Genomic DNA, 24048 nt, shown 5'->3' on the forward strand with positions numbered 1-24048 from the left:
AGAAATGTGCATTTATGTCACATCAGCTCTGTTGCAAAATTTAGCGAGTCGCTTCTCGGCCTACTGCAGCTGCCTTGTATGGCAGCATCCGAACCTCGTAAAAGGGACTGATTTGGAAAGCACTACGTAGACAGAAACTCTAAACTGCTAAACACAGAAGTCTCCCACAAACAATGCAAAAAATAATGCAGGGCTCTGATAAGCACTATGCTTGAGGTAGAATGAGTTTTACTTATATTGGTCTTTTTTAAGTACTGCACATTTCTCTTGCTTCATCCGCCATCACTGTGCCCATTGCAATGCGTGGCATTGCTCTTTTCATTACCGAAATGTGCCAAGGTTAATTATGTGGCCTTCTCTGTGTCTGACGTGCAGCTACGATACCTTAAAATGTTATCCGGGTAGGCAGCTCACTAAATTTTGAAACAGAGCACCTGCCGCTCCAATAGTAGGCTACATCGAGTACAGCTCCATGCAGTTTCGGGATTACATGAAAGGAGAAGAAAGTTTATTATTTCATGATTTTCAATCATTCATAACTTTTTACATCACAGCGACAGATAATTAAGACTGCCTATTTTAATAACATCTAAAGACGCTTTAAAAATACATTAGCACGCACCTTAAGGCTTTTAAGTACAAACTGACATGACTCTCGCTCGCAAACACTCGTTCATACATTCACACAAGAACACACAATTTACGCACTATGAAAACATGACTTCCAGTTGCCCTACGTGACCAAGCATGATTACATTATCTATTTAGTAGCAATGTGCAACTAGATCTGTATTTAAAGAGAGGATAGATAACCATATTTACTGACATAAGTGTTGAATTCTTGTTCTCGGCTAATACGTGTGTGGTCTGAGAGAAGGTACCCTTCTTTCTTCGCAGATATGCATCCTTACAGATAAGGAGAGTAGTCGCAAAGTCCATTTTTTCATGGCTGAATTTGTTACACCACAGTAACAGTTAGGGTAACAATGTAGGTTACACAACGGCCATGCTAAACTGGGCTGTACTGGCCAGTGGTGCGGTGGCGATCTGTAGTGTCTGAGGGATAACGGGATAATGTTTTCCCTGGGTCATATCCTGCCCGTCTCCTGGTCCTTGTCTTCCAGCAGATGAATGAGCTGAATGAAGCTTTCCTTTACTGCGTCCATGTTCTCCACAGTGCTGCCCTCCAGTATCCAGCTCTTACCTCGTGCCAGTGGCTCCAGCTCAAAATATTTCTTTATCTAAGAAAAGGCACAGAGAGAAGGAAAGGTTAAATGAGGTGGATGCAAAAACAATGTTGCAATTGAAGTCTCATGCTTACTAAATAGGGTTGTTTGGGTTCACCTGACCCCATTGGACTTAAAGGGATAGTTCACCCAAAAATGAAAATTCTGTCATTATTTACTCACTTTCATGTTGTTACAAACCTGTAGAGATTTCTTTGTTCTGATGAACACGAAGGAAGATATTTTGAGGAATGTTTGTAACCAAACCAAAAGTAAGCCCCATTCACTCTTATACAGTCCCTCCAGAAAAATGCGATTGTGCGATCGCACGATTTATGGCATAATCAGCCAAAGTCTGCATATTTATGCGGGGCTGCATTTTTTTCCAAATAAGACGCACTTTCGCTGCATTAATTACAGATTTCCGCGCACAAAATATGCAGGGCTTGCATGCTTTCATAATCCCTGCATTTTCGTAGCAAAAAATCACATATATATTAGCAGAAAGTTGAAAAATGTTGCATAAACAAGCGCAGCCGTGTCCTTTGTTGCCATGGGAACATAATGAAGTGACGTGATTATGTGACATGAACATCATTGCAGTTTTTGCAAGTTCGCAATTTTTGCAAATTCACGCAATTCCATCGCATAAATTGCATAAATATCCGCATATTCCATCGCATTTTTTTAAGAAAACGTGCCGCAAAATCGAGTATTTTTGCCCGCAACAATCACAAAAAAAACCTCTGCATTTTTCTGGAAGGACTGCTTATAGTAGGAAAAAAATACTATGGAAGTGAATGGGGCTCATGAACGCTTTGGTTACATTCCTCAAAATATCTTCAGAACAAAGACATTTATACAGGCTTTTCGCTTTGTGCCACTTCTTTTTCAGAAGCGTGGAAATGTCTCCACAATTTGAATTTATGCCGTGAACCTTGCATACTTAAAAAAATAAAAGTTCTTTCGATCTTGAAGAATCATTATTACCAATGTAATCAGACGTCTTTGTGTTGTTTCTACTCTGACCATTAAAGAACGTGACACACACGCCTCCTGGAAATCCTGTATAATTCAACCAATCAGATGACGACTTTGAATCTGCTGAAGTGTTTCCAGGTAAATGGGGCGATCACACTACACTTTTTGTTCCATTGACTTCCATTCATATGCATGTCAGGGTTTCCCGCAGAAAATTAGTTAGTTAAGGTGGTAGGGTTGGGCAGGTGGGCGGGGCCGAGGGCTTGGCAATCAAAGGGCCAGGGCGTATGCGTCATGTTGAAAATTAAAATATTTTTATTTAAAACACTCAAATAAAACTTAATTTTAAAGAAACTATGACAGAAAATGGACACATACTAGATTATTAATGAATTAAATGTTTTTAACTCTAACGGGAATAGCTGCGTGATGAAGTGAAACTAAAGGGTTAATAAACACAAACTGAAGCAGATGTTGTAGAACGTCAGGCGAATGATGATAGATAGCGCAAACATTTAAAAAACTGATGCTAGCCAATTACGTGTATGCATTAAAGCAGAACAAAGAAGCATAAAATGGAGGAAAGATTAATCGTTGCATAGGGTTACTAGAGTTACACCAGTAATCGCTAGCACAACCAAACCGTCCATTAGCTATCAAAACAAAAGTTGCCTTTTTGGTTTGCGCTGCGGTCTACTCTGATTGGTTGTTGTCATTATGACGATCACATCAGGGTCATGCTTCAAACACTCCCTCTGTCAAGCATTAACACTGACATCCTGTGTGAATGTACCCTAAAAGTTAGGCAACACTGCTATCTAATGGACAGATACATTTTATGTGCAAATAAAAGAAAATTACCTGATGAAAGCCGAATAAAAGGTAATTATGTAAAATACTACGAATAAAAAAAATGTAAAGGTGGGGTGCACGATTTTTGAAAAACGCTTTGGAAAGGGGAGTTGGGCCAAGTATCAAAACACACTTGTAGCCAATCAGCAGTGAGGGGCGTGTCTACTAACCGACATCGTTGCCTGGGTTGCGTATGTGTGGGGCGGGTCTATCAAAAGAAGGTCCAGATTCTATTGGGGTAGGGGCATGTTTGTTTAGGTGATTTTAAATGTCAGCACTTGCTTTCAGAGATCATGCATCCACCTTTAAAGGGCACATATTATTCCCATTTTAACAAGATGTGATATAAGTTTCAGATGTGTCCAGAATGTGTCTGTAAAGTTTCAGCTCAACGTACCCCACAGATAATTTATTATAGCATGTCCAAAACGCCCCTATTTGGGTGGGAGCAAAAACGAGCTGTTTTTGTGTATGTACCTTTAAATGCAAATGAGCTACTGCTCCTCATCTTTTAACTAAAATAGACAGTAAGCACTTTTGATAAAAATAGATCTGATTTTGCGGCAAAGCGAAGTGAAAATAGTGGTCAGCGTACAACTTGCTAAGGGCAGAAACTATGGTCATACACAGGACTGTCAGTCAGCAGCCATGGGCGGGCTTTAGCAATGACATCACATGTCTAATGAGACTGCTTTGGTTTAATGGGGATTAAAAAGAAGTAGCGGGTGGATTTTTTTCATCGTAGGGTGGGTGTGTTCACACACTGCCAACACACATTTATGTCCAAACACTTTGCAAAAGTGGATTTTGTATAATAGGTGTCCTTTAAAAATTATTTTGGTCAAAGGCTGACAAAAAAGTCTAAACACCCCTGAATAAGCTCACTATTTTTATTGAAGTTATTAGTTTAATGGCATTGTACACACATGAAGGACTCAAGGAGTCAATTCTGATTTCAGTCAGCATTTCGGTAAGGTTGTCATTTTAGAATAAGTTATCCAATAACCAATAAAAACTCAATATAAAATCCACCTTTCAAAAAAGAAAGTATACAGTCCGTAAAATGATCTCAAAAATAAAAACATGTGTTATCCAGGGGAATATGAGGACAAAGTTGTAGTACAAGCGCCAGTCCTTCTCAATAGTGCAGTAAGGGGAGGGGAGACTGGAATGCAGGCGCTTGCTATGATAGATGTGAATGCAAATAAGAGAAAAATTAAGAGATATGCTCAAAGTGAATGAGATTTGACCTGCCTTAATATTAGCAAATGAAGATGAGATAGAAAAGTAATGTAATATATCTGATCAAGGCACTATTTCTGTAGAGCATTAGCAGCTCTTTTCTGAATGTAACAATAGAAACCAACAAACATGAAATATTTTAGCGTTGTTTCAAAGCTCAAAGGCTTTCAGTAAAGATCTACAACTTTCTTTGTAAATTCATCCATACGAATCAAAATCTCAAAGTGGCTTAGATCAGAAAAAACAAATGACCTCTACTTTGATACCAAGCATCCAAAAATGTCCCTGTCAAAGTGATTTCTCCTCACCAGTTCCTAATTTACACTTCCCAAATCGTTAACCTCTGACCTCGGCGACTTAAAAAGGCCCGGAATAAACTACTAGCACAGGTGCGAAAAGCGACTAAATTATTTCGAACCCAGCAGTGATTTAACTGCAACGTTCTTGACACGAAAGCAACGTGCTTTATTTTCATCGTGTTTTGGCTGTGTTTCTGGAAGCCAGCCCATTGTCTCATCACCGATTGGCTCTTTCCCAAACCTCCCTGCTGCGAATAGCGAGCCCATCCCATCGGGAGCACTTCCTCAAGCTTGGACTTTTACTCCAGCAAGTTTCACCTCACAATACTGAAAATATGCCATGAGTGTCACATCTAGGAAAACTGTGAGTTTAACTGACAGCTAAGCAGGTAGGGTCCAAACAAGCAAAAAAAAAAAGAGTTTCCTGCGCGTGCAAAGGAAAAGAAAAAAATCAAATCAAATGAAATAATCAAACAAAACATCCTTTGAGCCAAGGCTTTCCAATCATGCCAAGAATGTTGATTAAGATTTCCCTGTCTGGGACTTCATAGCTACAAAATTACACAATCCCGCTGCTTCGAAGAGCAAGAACAAACTTGGAACGCGACGCCACGTTTGTCTATTGTTTCGCATTGGAACCTAAAACTCAAATGTAACAGTTACAAAAGACAAGGGTCTGACAGTGACGTTCGTGAAAATTGCTTCACAAAGATGACAGAGGGTTTGCTGGTCTGTCTGACGGCAGCAGAAGCTGATGCAGCACAAAGTGTGTCACCTACTAGCCAAAAGACTGGGGCAAAATGTGAAGCCTCCGCTCAAGTGCACTGTACAGTCCCTTCATGCAACCTTGCACTCCTACCAAACCAGCCTGCAGTCAGTCAGATCAGATCAGATCAGATGGATTGCTAATAAGATTAAGCTGATCTGATCTCTTCTTTGAAGAGCCCTTGAAGTTTGCTTAAGGTATAGATGTGTACAAGCTAGCTCCTTTTGCATGTGAAGCCTTTTCCGGTGTCAGTGGGCCGAACCCGTAATGCAAACAAGCCGTGACAAAATGACTTGACTACCGATGCCCCTGCACAAACCCAGAACCTCCGGGTCCAAGGTCAGGGGCCACGAATAAGCGTACGTGCTTTCATCGTCTGTCTGTCTGGTCATAGAGCAGATTTACAGTAACCCGATTTTGGCGGCTCACATCTGGACTTGAAACGTGATAGAAAGGAGCTGGGATTGAGCCGATTAACTGCAGCATTGTGGAACTGTAAGGTCTCGTTCGTCCACCCGTCCAATTGCCATCAGTTGTCCTCCTGGCCCGTATGCTAGTGTGGATCGACCTTCGCTCAGTGCACTTCTGGAAACACCCGCAAATAAATAACATGCACCAAGAGACAAGCGTCCCCTTAGGCACTGACAGGTGACCTGCGAGCAGGCCCACATCAACACAGCACTGAAACTATGATCAACAAATCCATCTGATATCCATCAGACGCTGAACTTCATACACTTAAACACACACACCTGCAGCTTTTCTCTCCTAAGAGGGATATGCTCTAGTAAGGATGTGCCCTTTTATTTAAGCATACCGCAAACGTTACCAGTTGTTACCAAGTTTGTTTGTTTATTTTTGAAGATGATCATATATAGGATTTGATCTCAGACCTAGCAAGTACAAAGCTCCTTGTGATCGGACCTCCTGAGATGTCTTTTTTGCAAGGTGTAGACAGTGCCAAAAAAACACACAAAAGCAAACGTCCCAAAATAATTCGCTAGACACTTTTATATAAACCGACTTTATGGCATATATTAATCAGTATCTGTTCCCTGGGGTTCGAAACGATGACCTTTGCACTGCAAACGCTAATGCTCTACAAGGAACGATGCTCTAGTTATTTCTGTGTTAAATCAGATTCGTTCCATAGCAAACCACAACAGTTTCATAGGTCCCACCATTCACACGCTGCACTCCCTTTTAGAAGATATTTCCTCATATTAATAAATGGAACAGTATTTCTAGCAGGGCAACGAAGGCCCCGTCGCTGGGGATTCCTGAGTGAAGAAACATTCCTGACAAAGTAGCTCAGAACAAGAGCTTCGGCCAAAATCGTGTTCGAGTTTCAAAACAAAAAGTGCTGGCCAAGCAACATGGGCATACACGCGCACAGATTCGATATAAACGTGTGCGTGTTGCGTATTGCTCAACATCTTTGATGGGGGAACCTGTGCGAATACAAGAACAACACGTGTTTACAATTCAGTGCGTATAACACAACATTTGCTCCCGAATGAGCATTATTCCACGTCGCTATGACTAGCGTTGGCCGGCCGTTATGAAAGCATGTGCTTGAGTTACGGTGATGACTGAAGTTCGAAGTTCTCATAACTTGCGGTCTCCAGAACATTAGGAACGTATTAAAAGGAGCTCAAGCTGCCCCCTTGGATATCTTCAACAACACTTTACCTAAACATAACTCCAACTGGAAGCCCCGGGCCATATCACTGTTGATTTATAGAAAACAATCTGAACTTAGATACTCCCCTAATGGTCATTGATAGTCCTCTCCTTCACATTAAAACCATTCTAGTCACTTGCAGATGCATTCATGCAAAATGTGCTCGGCAAGACATCACAAGCCAAATAGGTTAAACAGTCAGAAGTGATGGTTGTCAATTAGGGCTGTGTTTCAACTGAAGTGGATGTTGTTTCCCAATAGGGTCTGCAGAGGTAGAAATGAGATGAGCAGTCATGCTTGAAGTTTAGAAGATGCTTGATGGTGCTTCTATCTGTACAGGTGATGTGTCTAGATCGATTTGTTGTGCCGGGGTCACACTAAACTTTCTGGGGGTGCAAAATTTCTACACAAACTTATAATTTTTTTTAATTATTTGCACATCATGGATTGTACGAAACAGGATTGTGACGCTGTGACATATCGATCATCTATTGGTCACACATCTTCATGTGATACGAATTTGCTGATCAGAGTTCACCAAACTTGAACTATGAAACGCACCGAAATGCGTCTTTTTTTTGCACAAGTGTGTGTTTCTGGGCTGCGGCATTTGCATGCGTATGAATGAAAGTCAAGTGTGACCACGGCATTACAGTATTGGCTTGCTCGTACAGTCTGCACTGTACAGACGGTGGACAACAGCTGCCAGACTGTACGTGACACATGTCTGCTCAGAACGCAGAAGACTAAACCTACACCCCCATCACGAAGCCCTCCATACGTTCCAGCACTTCTTTGCACACCACAGTAAAGAATTTATCATGACCTCCGTGATCTCATTGTAATTGATACAACGCAATACGACTGCGAAAATTTGATTACTTCCTCTGCACCACCCATCCAACATCCACGACCATATGGTCACCGAGCAGGCGGATGCTGGTTGTTGAGACACCGGGCATCGACACCAGACAGCAGCAGTCCATGTGGCAGCAACAGTGACCTCTCTCAGCAGAATGCCCCGAGTCAGGCTGCCAGCCGGTCCGCACAATAACGTCTGGCCAGCATGTTTCTTTCAAGGCCAGAGCCCAACCATCCAGACAGTTCCACCACAGTTCAGCCTCCTTCAGGCACACAAGATGGCCTTTGTCTCCGCATCTCAAACGTATCTTTCAGGACGGGTGAGGAAAAATTCCTCCTCCGAAAAACATTCAATTGATGGCGCCTGATGGCGATGAGGACCTCTCTAAGATTTCATCCCGGCCCCTTTTCTCGCATGTATTTCAGGAATACACAACAAATTATTCGAGACTGCTTACACAAAATGCCGTAAGGTATGAATGCAAAACATTCTGTCGCTCAATGCCGGCTAATCATCCGTAAAAACACATCGAGATAGAATTCCATTGTATGACTAAATGGATCTCACTAAGAAAGCAATGTTCAGGAATGACAGCATTTATGAGTAAGCAAGATGTGGGTATGACGGCGGAGAAAAGCAAGTCGAGAGGGTCAATGAGGACATGAGGGGAACGGATCAACTGCGTAGCACCAAAAATGCATTTGCTTTCCAACACTCTCTGTATTAGGGGCCGTTTACCGTATGGACCCTAGCAATGAGCTTCTCTGCGGTGTCATCTGTCATTTCAAATAAGCGTGCGCTTTAAGTTTAAATAGATTTGATTGGCTGTCAACAGTTTATCATCCATCAGTTTGAACAATCGTCTATCAGTTTCGTTTCGTTTCGTTATCGTGATGGTGTGAACTCCGCTATTCTTTTAAATATAAAACTTTTTTTACTTTTTATTACAGTATTGTTCATAATGTAAACGGCCCGTTTAGGGTTGTGATGCGAGAACCAATTTTTTTAAATCAGAATGATTTTCCTAAACACTTAAAAATGAAATCGTGCAGTTGCTTCACAGAAAGTTATAAAACACTTCAATGTAAAATCTATTACTCAGCAATAATAAGCACAATTACAATGTCATAATGAATAATTGACAATCAGTGGTAGTGGTTGAGCATTGCGTTAGTAAAGCAAAAGGTCATAAGTTCGAACCCAGAGAACACACATACGGTTAAAAGAAAAGTATATCTTGTAATGCACTGTAAGTCGCTTTGGATAAAAGTGTCGTAAATGTAAATATAAAGGAATAGTAATTTCTCATTTACTCACACTCATGACATCTCAGATGTATATCAATTTATTTTCTGTCACTTCATATACATATTGAAGTCCCAAAATGTTGATACTCCAAAAAAACCCCACATCTATCATAAACACCATCATTAAAGTAATTTAAATGACAACAGTGAGTTAAAAATGTCTTCTGAAGCAAAACAATGGGTTTGTGTAGAGTCCCTTAGGTTTGTTTTATGATGGATGAATGTGCTTTTTGAAGATTTTTGGACGTACACTGCAAAAAATGACTTTCTTTCTTAGTATTTTATATGTAATGAATAACAAATGATGGTAAAAAGTAAAATTGGGAACACACAAACACTGGTTGTGCTACAGATAAAGTAAACAGCCTCTATACACCGCAAAAAAATGACTTTCTTAGTGTTTTTGTACTGTTTTTAGTACAAATATCTAAAATAATTAAATCAAGAATAATTTTCTTTATGAGCAAAATGACCTAAGAAACTAAGTCTAGTTTTAAGATAAACAATATGAAATTTAAGTGAATTTGTCCATAAAACAAGCAACAAAATCTGCCAATGGGGTAAGCAAAAAATCTTGAACTTTTCTTAAACACTTAATTCGAAAACATTCAAGAAAATACTTAGTAAGAAAGTAATTTTTTTGCAGTGTATATATGCTATTTACTTTATCTGTAGCACAACCAGTGTTTGTATATGTAGCCAATTTTACTTTTAACCATCATTTCATATCAATTACATATTTAGGACCTGTAATTTACACGTCTGTGCCACATTAAAGTCTGTATAAATACACCATTCGCAAAAATACATTTATTTTTGAAATGATCTCATCATTTGGCAACATTGTTTGTTTCCCTCTTAAATGTATTCTCCTTAAAAGAATCATTCGATGAGAATCAAACCCAGAAAAGGAATTCCTCATGATTCCCACCCCTAACCTGCATACATCAGTAGGGAAAATATCTCCCACATAAAACAGGTCCGGACATACTTTCTGGATCTTGGGCTCTGTGTGTCACTACCACTCAGGTTTGGTTTTGTGTACATTTATCTCTATCATTCATAACTCTATTAGAGCCAGATGTTACGGGTGCCCTGTCTACTTCCAGAGCCACGGTAATTTTATTATTACTCTAAATCACAACCCAGTGAGATCAGCAGTGGTTAAAGGGGAGGGCGGGTCAGGCGGGGGGAAACCGGACGGTTCTTTTAAAGGTAAGACATTGACCCCTTCCATTACAGCATGGGGGGAGCTGCTTCCAAAGAGCAGATGGGGAAACGGGGGCAGTAAATTACCCCGGTGGCCGTGACTCTGCTGGGTAGAGTTTCAACTGTCGGGACCTAAAGATATGAGGACCAAAGAGGTCCAGGGTTACCATATATCAAAGATACAACTTTGTCTTTTTCTTGCACGAGGAAGTGATGGTCTCATGCTCGACACAGAGGTAAACACTGAATGCAAGGAACAAATTTAAATAATACATTTATGTATCTAGCAGACGGTTTTATCCAAAACAATGCTTTACCAATTGAGTTCCAGGAACCATTGTTTATTAGGACCAATGGGAACCATTTCATGTCCAATGTAAAATCTGGGTCCTCCTCAAAACCAACTGAGAACAACTGCTCTAATTCACGAGGTCCAACGGTTCTCTCAGCATAATTAAAATTAGAGAGTGCAAAGAGGTACATCGGCGATCTTTCCCACAGCAAGTAACATGAGAGACTGTGGAAGGGGTGTAATGCCAGACAGACACCCAGACAGTGAATGAATGTGTGTGTGTGTGTGTGTGTGTGTGTGTGTGTGTGTGTGTGTGTGTGTGTGTGTGTAGTATGAGAGTGAATGGTGTTTCTCCTGCTCATCAGACACTGGCCCTGGCACCCAGCGCTGGAAACCATGCCAATGTCGGCTGAGCGAATTCCACGCCCCCAAGGAAAACAACAAACTGGTCTGTTGTTTAGACCCGGATTGCTGTGTGACCACAGGGGGGTGAGGAGAACACAGTTTCTACTTCCATACTGACTGAAGTAGTGATCGACTCGGGATGTCAATTTATGCAATTCCCCATATTCGATGATCGTTTAAATGAACGATCAATCAATCGAATAATCGTTAACTGTAATAGTGCAATAAGCCTTTACTGCTGTGGCATATAGCCAATGACATGAAAGTGTGCATAAATGGCCTGCTTCCTTACGCGAATAATTTTTATTTTGTCTAAATAACAGCTAGTGGAATTTTAAAATGAGTCAATGTAGTAGATAAATAGATAAAATCAAATTTAAACTTATCTCGTAACAAAATATATTGACTAATAGACACTCTGCCTCACATGCACACTCTGGTTACAGTCGCATGAAAGTCTGTGCGTCTATGTCAAAATAAAAGTTTCATTATCATCAAGTTTTATTTTTTAGTTGTTCACCTCGCTTACTGAGACGTTGATACGACGTTTGTTGTAATTATATTCAAGAAGCATACGAAGGGCACTTTCCCGTCATCACCTCCAGCTTGGACGTGTGGCACACTCAGCAAAGATGCTTATATTATGGAGATTGCAACCTTCGGTATTCTACCATTAGAAAACCTAAAACTATCAACTTGACTAGCTTGCAGCGACTCAGCCAGTCAATAATGACCAGTGACATCTGTGTCACTTGTGGACCTTCAGTGTGTTACGACAGTCAGTAACAGTTTACATTTAAACGTTTCTTGACAGAATTTAATATTACATTTTAATCTGTTTATTAAAAACAGCCTCTGGTCTCCTTTCCGGGGTATAGCAGCATTAGCAGCATTGCTATGCTAAGCTTGCAGTCTTACCTGAAGAGGGTTTTTGCTTTCAGCAGGCTAGGCGTATTTGCATTTTCTGTATTGGACCCTATCAGATCCACTGCGTATGCCATTCCGTTGCATTGGCAGCCAGCTTCGTCTTGCATGGCTAGTTTAACTTCTGTGCGCTCGCTTCATTATTTTCTCCGGCTGTATGTGTTTTGAGCAGGCGCCGCGCACACATGCATGATGTTGCTTTTTCGACAATCATTAAGTTTTATCGATTTAATACTTATCGACAATGAATCAAAGATCGATTATTGGTTAACATCTCTATGATCGACCGATTCTAATTTTTTCCCCCGACACCAATACCTAATATTTGGATGCCTTTGTACCCAATAAATAATATGCTGAACCGATTTTTATTTACTGTTATACTTCGGTTTTTGACACAATTACTACAACATTATGTTAATATGTTGTTATTGGGACAGGATTTCATGGATCACTCTAAAGACAAACGATACACCGGTAGTCATTCGTTCCCTATGGAGTCGCAAAGTGTCATTTTTAAAACCGATTTGAGCTTTGGATGCGTTACAAAATAATTGAACTTGTGCGACTATACCGCATGCAACACAAAATTTTCAGATAAGATTTTAGCTTTGGATGCTTTAAAAAATCTGAGTTGGTGCGACTATACCGCATGCGACAAGCCGGCCAGAAGTGGGACGTATTCCGATTATGACACTGTGTGCTTAATTTTTTTTTTAAATAAGTTACAAATTATTAATCCTTTTTTTGTTTAACTTTATCAGTAACACTTGAATCCTTAAAAAACAATTGAATACTGATAAGTAACAAAATATTAATTTAATATTTACACATTATTATTTTTAATCTTGTCTTCATATGTTCTTTCCAAAAATATTGACGTCTTTGTCATATATGCGTAGCTGTTTCATTGATTTTTATTCAATATTAGATTGAAGGTTCTTGCGCTGAAATAAGCATCTTTCCTATTTACGATTAAACTGAAATTTCCTTATGACTGCCACTCGGTGGTGAACTGCAACAGTCGTGCCCGGATGTTGTGTACAGTGGGAAAGCAGCTTAAGGATCTTCGTTCCTCTCTGGAACACAAATGAAGATACTTTTGATGAAATCCGAGAGCTTTCTGAGCCTCCATGGACAGCAATGTAACTAACAACTTTCAAGGCCCAAAAAGGCAATAAAGACATTGTTAAAATAGTTCATGTGTCTACAGTGATTCAATCTTCATTTTATGAAGTGACAAGAATACTTAAGGTGCTCATGAAGTCAGCCTTCAACGCGTATTCACGAAAGCAGCACATGCTTGTGTTAAACACCGACGTTGTGCGTCAGCCATAGACATATATACATAAATGCCTCGCTTAAACACTCCATAAATGTCTCCACCAAACAGCCAGTAATGGAGAATCTAAAATCTTTGGTCCCACACAGCACTTTGGTCCCAGAAAATACCTGTAAAATTGGCAGACAACTTCTGTGTGATCACAAACATGTCCCGGAAATGTTCTGGGATCGCTCCCGGAAAAAGGACCTAGTAACATTGCCGTAAGATACCCGGAAAGCCCTCAGTGTAAATGATACGAAGAAACAATGTTGTAAGGGGCATGTCGTAGTGAGGACGCACGTGTCATGGCAACATTTATGGTTCAGCTCTTTAAAATTAGGGATTTACATGCAGATTAACAATCATGAAGAGGAATGTGTGCAAACTTGACAGAAGCAGATATCAGGTAGCACGTCACTCTTGGCGCTGAAGTGGAAATCATTCAGCAGCATAAAAGAATAGCGCGTCATGCGCTCATATGAGCTTATAATAAACAAAAATGCCTTTGCGTCATCACAACAAGATATATTGTTCAGCTCCTCAAAACTGGGGGTTTAAAGGGGACATTTCACAAGATGTCAAAAAAATCATTGGTGTCCCCAAAGTAGATATGTGAAGTTCTAGCTCAAAATATCATATAGATCATTTATTATAGCATGTTAAAATTGCCACTTTGTAGGTGTGAGCAAAAATGCAAATGAGCTGATCTCTGCACTAAATGGCAATGCCGTAGTTGGATAGTGCGGATTAAGGGGCAGTATTATCCCCTTCTGACATCACAAGGGGAGCCAAATTCTAGGTTGATAGAAGTACTGGGGACCCAATTATAGCACTTAAACATGAAAAAGTCAGATTTTCATGATATGTCCCCTTTAAATGCACATTAACAATCAGGATAAGAAATGTCTGCAATCTGGGTTAAAGGGAGCTTGTCAAATATCCACTCTGAAGCTGAGATCATTCACCAGCATACTAGAACGGTGCCCCACACGCTCCTTTATAGTCTTATCATAAACAAAAATGCACACGAGTGATTTCTGAAGAGAGAAATAACAGATATTAAGGCAAACTTCAGAAACTGCGGAGAAAAAAAACTACCAAAACTTTAAACACGTCACATGTCTTTACCGTATTTTTCCAGCAAATCATTGGCAGTGTGAATGAACCAAAAAACAAATTATCCCGAACAAATCCTGGATGCATTTCCCGTAATATCTGTGTTATATCTATGGGTGACGTGCATGTGATGCGTTGGACAAAAAGTTTTTTCGTGATTCATGAAATGAAGTATATCGTCGCTGTCCGATGAAAACCACGTATGTCCATTTTGCTGATTTTGAGATTTTTCGACGGATTGAATGTCTGGGTTCATTTCCGTATACAGTATGCTTCACATATCTAAATGGCCAATGAAATGTTGTGAAATCATGTCATCTGATTTTAACGTATATCCATTTGGTGTCAATGCTGTCAATCACGCCGCGTATCTCCCGCCCTGTGGAAGCATCTCGCCGGTCACTGGAAAGCCGAATAAACATAGCCTGGTGAAACAATGGCTTTCCTTCATTGAGGTAAACGTTTCCCCCCTGACGCCAGACGTACGTCTAGGAGTGACAAAATTACGGTATGACTGTGCAAACAAAGTATCTGTCTAGCATTACCATGTCAGTTTATTGATTCATTGTCCTTCATAGTTTGCAAGAGACATTTAATAAATGTATAATAAATATTAAATAAACTAAGCGTATTTAATAAACTAAGACGTAGGCTATTTAATAAACTGAGCGTATTTATCTGTCAATATGAAACGAGACTTGGCCATTCTAATTAATGATCGGAAGAACGCGTATCGGCCACCGTTACTGTAAAATATGCACGTATGTCCCTTTAACCTCAAAATGTGGATTATATCATTACACTGGTAAGAATATAGTTACATGTAAAGATGCCGTACCAAGTATGACAACGCTACATTCAACTGCTTTTGAAATACAGTGTTTTTTTTTCATTTTCTGAAAAGTAACCGTTTTGGACAAACGTGAGTTTCATTGGGCAGCGACAATATGCTAAAAAGGATATTTAGTACCTGATGATATGTTATTGACATGCTGCCCTGTTTGAATAAACCGCTAAGATTTGGTTGTTTATATATCAATAAGCTCTCACAAATGTTTTGTTTCCACAGACAACATTTATTCACCCACTTGATTAATTAATTCAGGCAATTGTATTACTTTAATGATGGATGTGCTTTTTGGACCTTTAAAATGTTGGCTAACAGAGAGGCATTTTAATATAAAATAATTCAACTGAAGAAAGGAAGTCATTTATTTCTGGGATGGCATGAGGGTAAGTAAATGTTCAATTTTGTGAGAATATTATGGGTAATATTTCACATAGATGTAGAGAGATGTCGTACACTGAGTTATTCATTATCACTACGATAGGTCCCAACTGTCACATTTTTAAAGACTTGTATTATTTTCACACTCATTTACATCAACAGGTACTAAATTTACTTTTTCGTCCCATCCTTATGAAGCTCAGAGGAAAACTGAAATCAATCTAGAAGTCAATGCAAACTGGGTCGTCCAGAAAAATTAGTTTTTCCAAGAATACGAATCTCAGCTCCTTCCAGGCCGAATATGCAAGCTTGATTACAACATAGTTGAGCAAAAACTTAAATGTTAAGCAAAGAAAGCGGTCCAAACTTTGCCATCCACATTAAAGATATGTAAAATCTCATTTTTAAAATCGCCTGTTCATTGGGTTTCCTGGACAATGACACGACTAATGCGTGTTAAGGTTTCAGGTCCGCCTGACCCTGATCAGACAATGTTTCATTGGGGGAGCGTTTCAGTAAGACAAACTCTAGCGATAAAAGACAGCTGGATGGGCGCTACAGAACAGAACAGGATGCGGGGCTCTCGAGACGTATTTTTACAAAGCGTACTATTTTTAACTTGACATGCAGTCTTTAACGCAACTCTCATTGTGCGACGCTGGAAAAAACTGAATGAGACATGATACAGCTGCCAAATAAAAATGTGTCTGTCTGAATGTGTACGGGTGTGCTTTAAAGATGATGAATTTAAAGATCTAGGGAACCTACAGTATTGTGCTTATGGTGAAATCACAAACGTACTGATTTATGGGTGTTACATGGAAAAAGAGAACAAGACAAACCTGTCTAAATCCCTGTCGCCGGCATGTAATCTCCAACCTCATCCTGTAGATCCCATGAGCTCATAAAATGTTTGGTTAAGCTGGACTTACAGTAAGAAGAAAAGCTTTTGAAGAAATAACCAGTCAGATGTGAACTGCTATATTAATAGTGCCGTTTAAGAAATTGACTTTTTTGGATAACGTGTTTTCTATATAGTGGTGTCACTACTAACTACCAACAAAACTCAAAAAGTACTGGAGACAGATATAATAAAATCAGATTTGCAGAAGAATCAAATAAAACAGAAATCAGATATCTCGCTCAACTTCTGTTATTCAATTTAAATCATGATATCTCAGTGGATACAGTAATTTTTCAGGGTGACAAAAAGGGGTCACTCGGTACACCTCAAAATTAACAAACATTGGATTCAAACCCATATTGACACGGTCATCAACAGATGATCCATAACAGGTAACACCTAAAGTATGAAGTATAAAACAAAGCAGGTTTATGTTGGCATCCCAGGCCACTCCAATGTAAACCGAAATCCAAAGCAGACCTCCACTAGATATGATTTGAGTTATTGCAATTTTAATCTGGCAAAAATGAAACATCTGAGATATCTCCATAGACTAGCGCGTGCAGATGAAGTGGTGTATGGGGAGGATTGTGTTTCAAGAAAACATTTAGCAGCAAAGCTGTTTTGCAGTGCAGAGATTTCTTATTGGCCGAGGACTTTAGAACCGCTCTGTAATTGGCTGTTGGACAACACATCGGAGAATTGTTCCAAGTACACCGACAAATAATTCATATGTACTTTTCATAAACAGTGGTGACATTAGTCAATTAAGATCAGACGAAGCATTGTCTTAAAAATCTAATATGCCACAAACGTTTGTCTTTTTGTTGCAATGCAATTTTCTCTGTACACATGTCAAAAACGCTAACATAATTCAAATCCAAACAGCAGATTCAGTTTACAACAAATCTTGGCAGCAACTTCTCTTACAATCACCGAAGAACGCGGCCAGTATTGTTTTTTTACTCTGCGAATCTTTCAAAAATGCCCATAGGAGGTCCGTGAGATCTGATCCAGTTTGAAATCGATTGAGAGCAATTTAACGGAAAACAAGCTGGTCGGGTCCTATCTCGGCCGTGGCTTACGTAAGCGATGTTGCATCTCTAGCAACGCGAGTGAGTTCGGCTGCCAGCTGAAAAGCCCCGTTTTGACACACCAGTGAAATGGGATGCGTTATTCTCCAAAGGCAGATATTTACTGCTCACTCAGGACCACTTCCCAGCCAGTTAATTAGCGTTCGGTGCATTGGCGTTACCCTGCAGCCCGCTTACCGATTTCTCCACTCGGAGCAGATGTGCGCGCGCTCACGCTCGCAGCTAAAACCCATCGGCGCAGTGTCGTCCAAGTGACACACACACACCAAATCATTCCTGCGAAGACACACAGGCTGAGTAACTCAATCCGGCGAACATAAAAGTGACAAGGGGATCATTAAAATAGAAATGCGACGGCAGAGGCATGCCACGCATTCCGACTGTTTGCTATTACTAACAGCAGTAAGCAATTCATCTTCATTTCGATGCCACTTGCGTTTGAAACGTTGTCTGAAGGGATCTCAAATAGAGTGATCAGTAAAATGAATATACGCTTATGAGGCGAGACAACAGCTGTAGTGTTTCTCCACACCACTGAGTTTTTGGGCTCTCGACAACACAATGCCTTATTGTGGGAAAAGCCTGAGAAAGTTGGTAAGCCGAGTCGTGTAGATCTCTGGAAAAATGTCTTGTGGCCTGTCAGTGTTTGCAAACAACAAGTAGATCACCAGAGACCAAAACTGCAGGCGCAACACCATCGCAATCCTGACGGGAGGACGAAACAGAGCGATAACCAGTGACGTTGTCATGTACAGCCCTTAAAAAGGCAGATTAACTAATTCATTTCGATGGGTGTCTTAATATCTCTACAATGCGTGAGATCCCATTTTTTATTGGTGACAATGGCCTTCCTAAGCTTTAATGTAGCAAAAATCATACAACAAATGGTGACCAGTTGATTGATACATGCACGAAGAAACTGCTAATTAATCTAAAAGTAATACATATCATTTAAGTATTGTGTGATTTAAATGACTATAGAAAAGTTTATCTTGTCCAATTCAGTTTACAACAAATCTTGGCAGCGACTTTTCTTACAATCACCAAAAAAAAAAATTTTTACAGTACTGGCTGCATCCAAAACTAAGGGGCTGTTTACACTTGGTATTAAGATGTGTTTTCGTCGATCGGAACACAAGTGGACGAGAGAGACACATCACGTTTACACCTGGTATTTAAATCCGTCTCTTTTGTCCACTTTCGACCGCTTCTGTCCTGAATACTGTGAGGGGGTGGTCTGTGAGATGGTGCGCGAGTCTCTCTGCTGTCATTCATATTTATATGGACCCGAACTAATATTATGTCAGAGTCCACTATTTGTTTTGCAACTAAACATGCTGCACAGTGTTTTGTATATGTATATGTTAGAGCTTTCTCTGAATTTTCAGCACAATTGATGAAATCGGATTGCGCAACTTTCACACCCTTGCAAAATAAAACTGCGGAGATCAGCTGCTTTAGTTTTATCAATGAAAAGCTAGAAATAGTGCTGTTCGCCGTGTGTTCATGCCAGAAGTTAGAAAAGACGTAAAACATTAAGTTTAGTACCTCAGATTAGATAAATGGGCAGAGAGAAGGCGGTCGCGTGTGGCTGTTAGAACACATTCAACCACATGTGCGTTTACACTACTAAAGCAATCTGTTCGAAAGTGTTTTCGACTACCTCTGAATGTGGTTGAAAGTGGTGGAAAGTGGACGAGCTCAAAATGTTTTGAACACCGTTTACACCTGGCATTAACGTTGTCCACTTGTGATCCGATCGACGAAAACGCATGTTAATGCCAAGTGTAAACAGCCTCTAAGTCTCTCACATGTGCAACGTTATGCATATTTTGTACTGTATGCAGTCCTGTCTTACATTTGTTATGGAAATTATGTTCGCAGCTGATGTTTATTATGTGTTTCTTTCAGACTGACATTATGTCAAAAAGAGTTTGCAATAAAAATGACTATTGGGTTACCATCATGCATGTAAATGTAGAGTCATGATTTCTCTTGAATGAGTGTATTATATGAGCATCAGGTTACTGCTTGTACAGACCGGGCGGCAGATCTGTCCTGTCATCCAGTCTGAGGAAGGAAAGTCTGCAGAGCCAAGGATGCTGAAGGGTCTAGTATTAGGGAGTTTCTGGTTACAGATCGGGCACAGAGGTTTGTTCTGGTTGTCGGCCAGGACGGCGATGATGTGACGTATTAAGTGAGTATTAAGTTACGTCTTGTAAGAAGAAGCATGCGGCAGGTTTGTCCCGGTGGTCAGTCGGGACGAGGAAGGAAATTGTTAGAAGAGGATCAGGTTACCTCGTGTACAGAGCGGGCGGCAGGTTTGTCCTGGTGGTTGGCCAGTATGAGGAACGGAAGCGTGCAGAGCTGAGGATGCTGCAGGGCTGAGTGAAGCTCCGTACGCGCCACCTCCATGTCCTCCTCAGACGAAGCGCTGTCCAACATGAAAACCACTCCCTGTGAACCCTGGTAATACCGACTCCAGTACTTCTTAATTGAGTCCGCTCCTGCAAACAATAACATGCGGTTTCACACCATCAGGGTCTCGGTGTGGAAGTCATAACATTTAATACACACATTAACCCCTATGCAGAAAATAGGGGGCTTTCCTGGATGATGTACTGTAAATTAACCCAAAACCTTTAAAGAGGAGGGGAAATTGGCAACTGAACAGTAAAGAGACTACAGTGTATTTCGACACAGTATCAAATCGTACATGGCTGGAACGTATTAGGTGAGGACCCCGACCTTCTTTCAAAAAGGATATATCAGTGCGGATATTGCATTATGCATTTTTAAGACTACAAGAATGCATGCCAACCTGCGCTCTTCTCGGGAAAAAAAGCCGCACCCAAATGAAGCATGCTCAACGACGTTTCTTTAAAGTCGACCCTGAGAGCATATTAAAATGGTTTCTTCTGACGGCCAGTCTACAGCACAGTTCAAATGGGCCCACTTGTACAGTGAACATATGGTTTCTCTTGAGCACAGCAATTTGGGGGTACAAAAATGTGGCCACCAAGACACACAAGCGCAGCATGGCTTTGGTTAAAGTGAGTCACAGTGGGGCCTGTACCCTAACCATGAAAAAACACAGCCCGGTTTGTCTATACCTCTCGTCCTCGTGAGTTTCACCAATGGAATGCATGGCATTAATTGCGAGCATGCACGTCCTGGGTGCAAACGCGACGATAGCGCACGTTTCCTTTACACGCAACTTTTTCAACAGGTGACATCTTAAATCAACGGCAGAGATTAACCAAGAGCTTAATTCAAAGCTCTTGAAGTTCTGCCAGAACGTACAAGCTATTTGCTTGACACTAAGCAGCTGTGCGACTCTTTCTCCAACACTGCTGGCTGCTAAACGCACTGGACCAGAGAGTCTAATGGTTTTGGTTCCAAACTTCTGAGCGCTTTGTCACACCGCAAATTGAGCTCTTAGTCACGCCTCGCCAAATTATCGGCACCTAAACTGTCGCGCTCCACCTATCAAGTGGGGTTTCGGCACCCAACTGCCTGATATCAATGTAATGCTTCCCGTTCTCATTTAGTATTATTCACTGCGGTATTCAGCAACAGCTTTCCAACCGCTGTCATGCAACCCTGACAGCAACAGCAAACACACTTTGCGATACCCGGCCAAAGAAATAATAATGTTTTCTGCAGATGTTTAGACAAGTTGTGACTCACAATAAATATTTGTGATCCTCACAGACAGCCCATGTCCGAGACTGACTCATCTCATTAACTAATGTTTGATCTGCTGTTGCCATTACAGAAAGTGCCACGAAACGTTAACGCGCAATCGGTTAACTTAAACAGCCCATTTCCGACACCGTTTCCTAGGTGGCCTTTCACCAGCACATCTTCACCGGTTGTGTGACTACGGCTTTCCCCCCGAAGTCTCCATCTACTGGCTGTGTAAAAAAAACATAAATGAAAAGCTGGGAGGTCTTGTGCAGACGTGAGCTTTGAAAAGCAGCGGTTTACTTTCAATTCAAACGCATAAACATGTGCATAACCAAAAGAACAATGTGACGGAACGCAGCAGCGTTTATCTGCAACTGACTGGTGCATTACAATCTCATGTGATAATGCAACTAAAGCAGATTTTCGCAGAAATCATTACATCATGGCCGTGGTCCAGAGAAAGTACGAGCGAGAGCAAGTGGGAAAGTAGAAAGAGAGAGAGAGAGCCTGCTAAGTGCTTTCAGATGGCGCTATGCGATGGTAAATGTGAGCATGTGGTGCCTACTCTCCGCTGCGCCTGTCAGCCTAGTAGATCACACAGGGTGTCATCATGATACTGTTGGGTAATGCACACAGACGGCACAGCGCTTTGAACGTCTCCTGGCTTCCTGAAATCACTCATGCAGACCCAAAACACGGGCCAGACGAGTAGACCAACCAATAACACGAAAAAAAGGTAAACCGTCTCGACGATCGCGGCGGAAACGACGGGAGAGCGAGCGTATCAAGTCGGCGCTCAACCTCCATCAATAAAATGTGACATGAGCTTTCCGCGTCAGGTTCAAGGTTAATGTCCCAGCCGTAACCCAACACTGATGTTTTTGGGGAAAAAGAGGTCACACTCCCTATGCCCCTGACATTGAGCTGAACTCTTCAGAGGTCTAGAGAAAAGGTTCCCGAAGTCCTCAAAAGGAAAATAGAGGACATAATTACGCCGGCTTTCAAGGAGAATCCAGAGGTTAATCGATTTAAAGATCATTTAACGTTATTTTTTCCTCTCCCGTTTCACTTTAATTCTATCATCATTTACTCAACTACTGCAATTGCACCAAACCTGTATGACTTTCTTTGGTCCCCAGACCACAAAATGAGATGTCGACAGGAGATGTCGATGCTTTTTTTCCCTTTTAAATAAAAGTAAAGGGTGACACGCAGCTCTGAAATAACAAACCAAAGTCACCATTTACTTTTACCGAAAGAAAAACGTATCTTTGTGTTTCTCTGAAAAAATTAATTCGCACATGTTTGATGAATGCATTCACACGACTCCCTTCTTTCAAACGTTGGGCATTATTCTCGCTCCCCTACGAATCCAACTTTGTCTCCTCACCTATCGAGCCCTCCCTTCCCCTAGAGTTTTCCGCATCTTCGACACACTTCTTTTCACATCATCACTCATTCATTTTTAAGACAGATTCAAAGCTGCGGTCCATCACTCATACGAAAATGAAAACGTGGGCCAAGATGGCTGCGGGTTCACTGAACGACTGACATCTAAAACATTTCCTTTGCGTGTTGCATCCAAGCACCGGCGCTTCCTGGGGTTCAATTTACCTTGAAGAGAAAACTATTAGTCATCAAAGAAATGACTCTCTATCCTTTCGGGCTGGGTCCCCATGTCACATCTGTGTCAAATAACATTTATATTCCCGGTGCTTGGTTGCCAAAGTTGACTTTTAGACGCGAAATCATGTTTCGAAATGATCACAGATGTGTCCGTAGATGTAGGCTAGGAAAAGTTATGATGCATTAAAAAAAATTAAAGAGCATTGTCATTTACCTCCGAGTTCCTTCACGTTTAAAATGGCGTTCTGGAATGGCACGGCTTTAATGCTAAAACCTGCAAATGAAAGTTAAACAAAGTTATCGACTGCAAACATGAGAATTTCATAAAAGTAAGTCAGAAATAAACACCTTTCGCACACCTGGGTGGTCGTGTTGTCAATACGGTCGAGTCCCACTTGAGTTTCGTGTCTTACAAAAATGTTTTTGCTTTTTGCTTAAAGACTTTCTTTAATCAAAACCCTGCTACCTATTAAAGATTTGCAACCCATGAAAGAATGCAGGACCTTTTGTATTTTTTCTCCACCGTACAAAACAAAGTACACCTGCGTTGCGACAGAGTCCTAGATTTAATTAACCCTTTAAAAGACTATATACAAGGGGAAGTATATAAAGTGTTCATTAAAGAGGAAGTGCGGAAATCTGTGTTTGTGTTTGGAGGTCATGTCTGGTATTGCTCTCTGATGGTGGGCTGACCTGTTGTAGGAACAATGTTGTCCGTTGCCTCACTGCAAAGTCTGGAGAGCAGACTGGTCTTCCCAGAGCCTGTCAGACCTATGCAAACCACGTCATACTCTGGCCTGGGAGGAGGAGGTCCTTTACAGCACAACGTCCTGAAACACTGCAGACAGGAAGAAAGAGGAAAAGAAAGGTATAAGATCGAAAGTTGCATGGTTGTCTTATGCTTTGTGTATGTGTGTGTCGCTTCAGAAACAGAAACGCATCACGAAGCCATCTGACATCTGTTGACACCATCTGGTTGAGCAAAACTTTCTGCGCAAGAAAAAAACAAGTCTACCG

General features: G+C 40.8%; 1 protein-coding gene across 2 annotated transcripts in view; it reads right to left on the minus strand.

Annotated features, from left to right (window-relative positions):
- arl15b (ADP-ribosylation factor-like 15b) overlaps positions 1 to 24048 on the minus strand; it is a 58311-nt gene that overhangs the window by 593 nt on the left and 33670 nt on the right. Inside the window, exons 2-5 of one of the 2 annotated variants that reach the window (XM_055208982.2) lie at positions 23725 to 23869; positions 23246 to 23305; positions 20014 to 20222; positions 259 to 1241 (exon numbers count right to left, since the gene is read on the minus strand). In XM_055208982.2, coding sequence (XP_055064957.2) covers positions 1089 to 1241; positions 20014 to 20222; positions 23246 to 23305; positions 23725 to 23869 — 567 coding nt within the window. In that variant the 3' untranslated portion in view covers positions 259 to 1088. Of the gene's footprint in view, positions 1242 to 20013; positions 20223 to 23245; positions 23306 to 23724; positions 23870 to 24048 lie in introns of both variants that reach the window. The other variant, XM_055208984.2, reaches the window with a different exon arrangement.

The sequence above is a fragment of the Misgurnus anguillicaudatus genome, chromosome 12 (genome assembly GCF_027580225.2).
Source record: "Misgurnus anguillicaudatus chromosome 12, ASM2758022v2, whole genome shotgun sequence".
Lineage (NCBI taxonomy): Eukaryota > Metazoa > Chordata > Actinopteri > Cypriniformes > Cobitidae > Misgurnus > Misgurnus anguillicaudatus.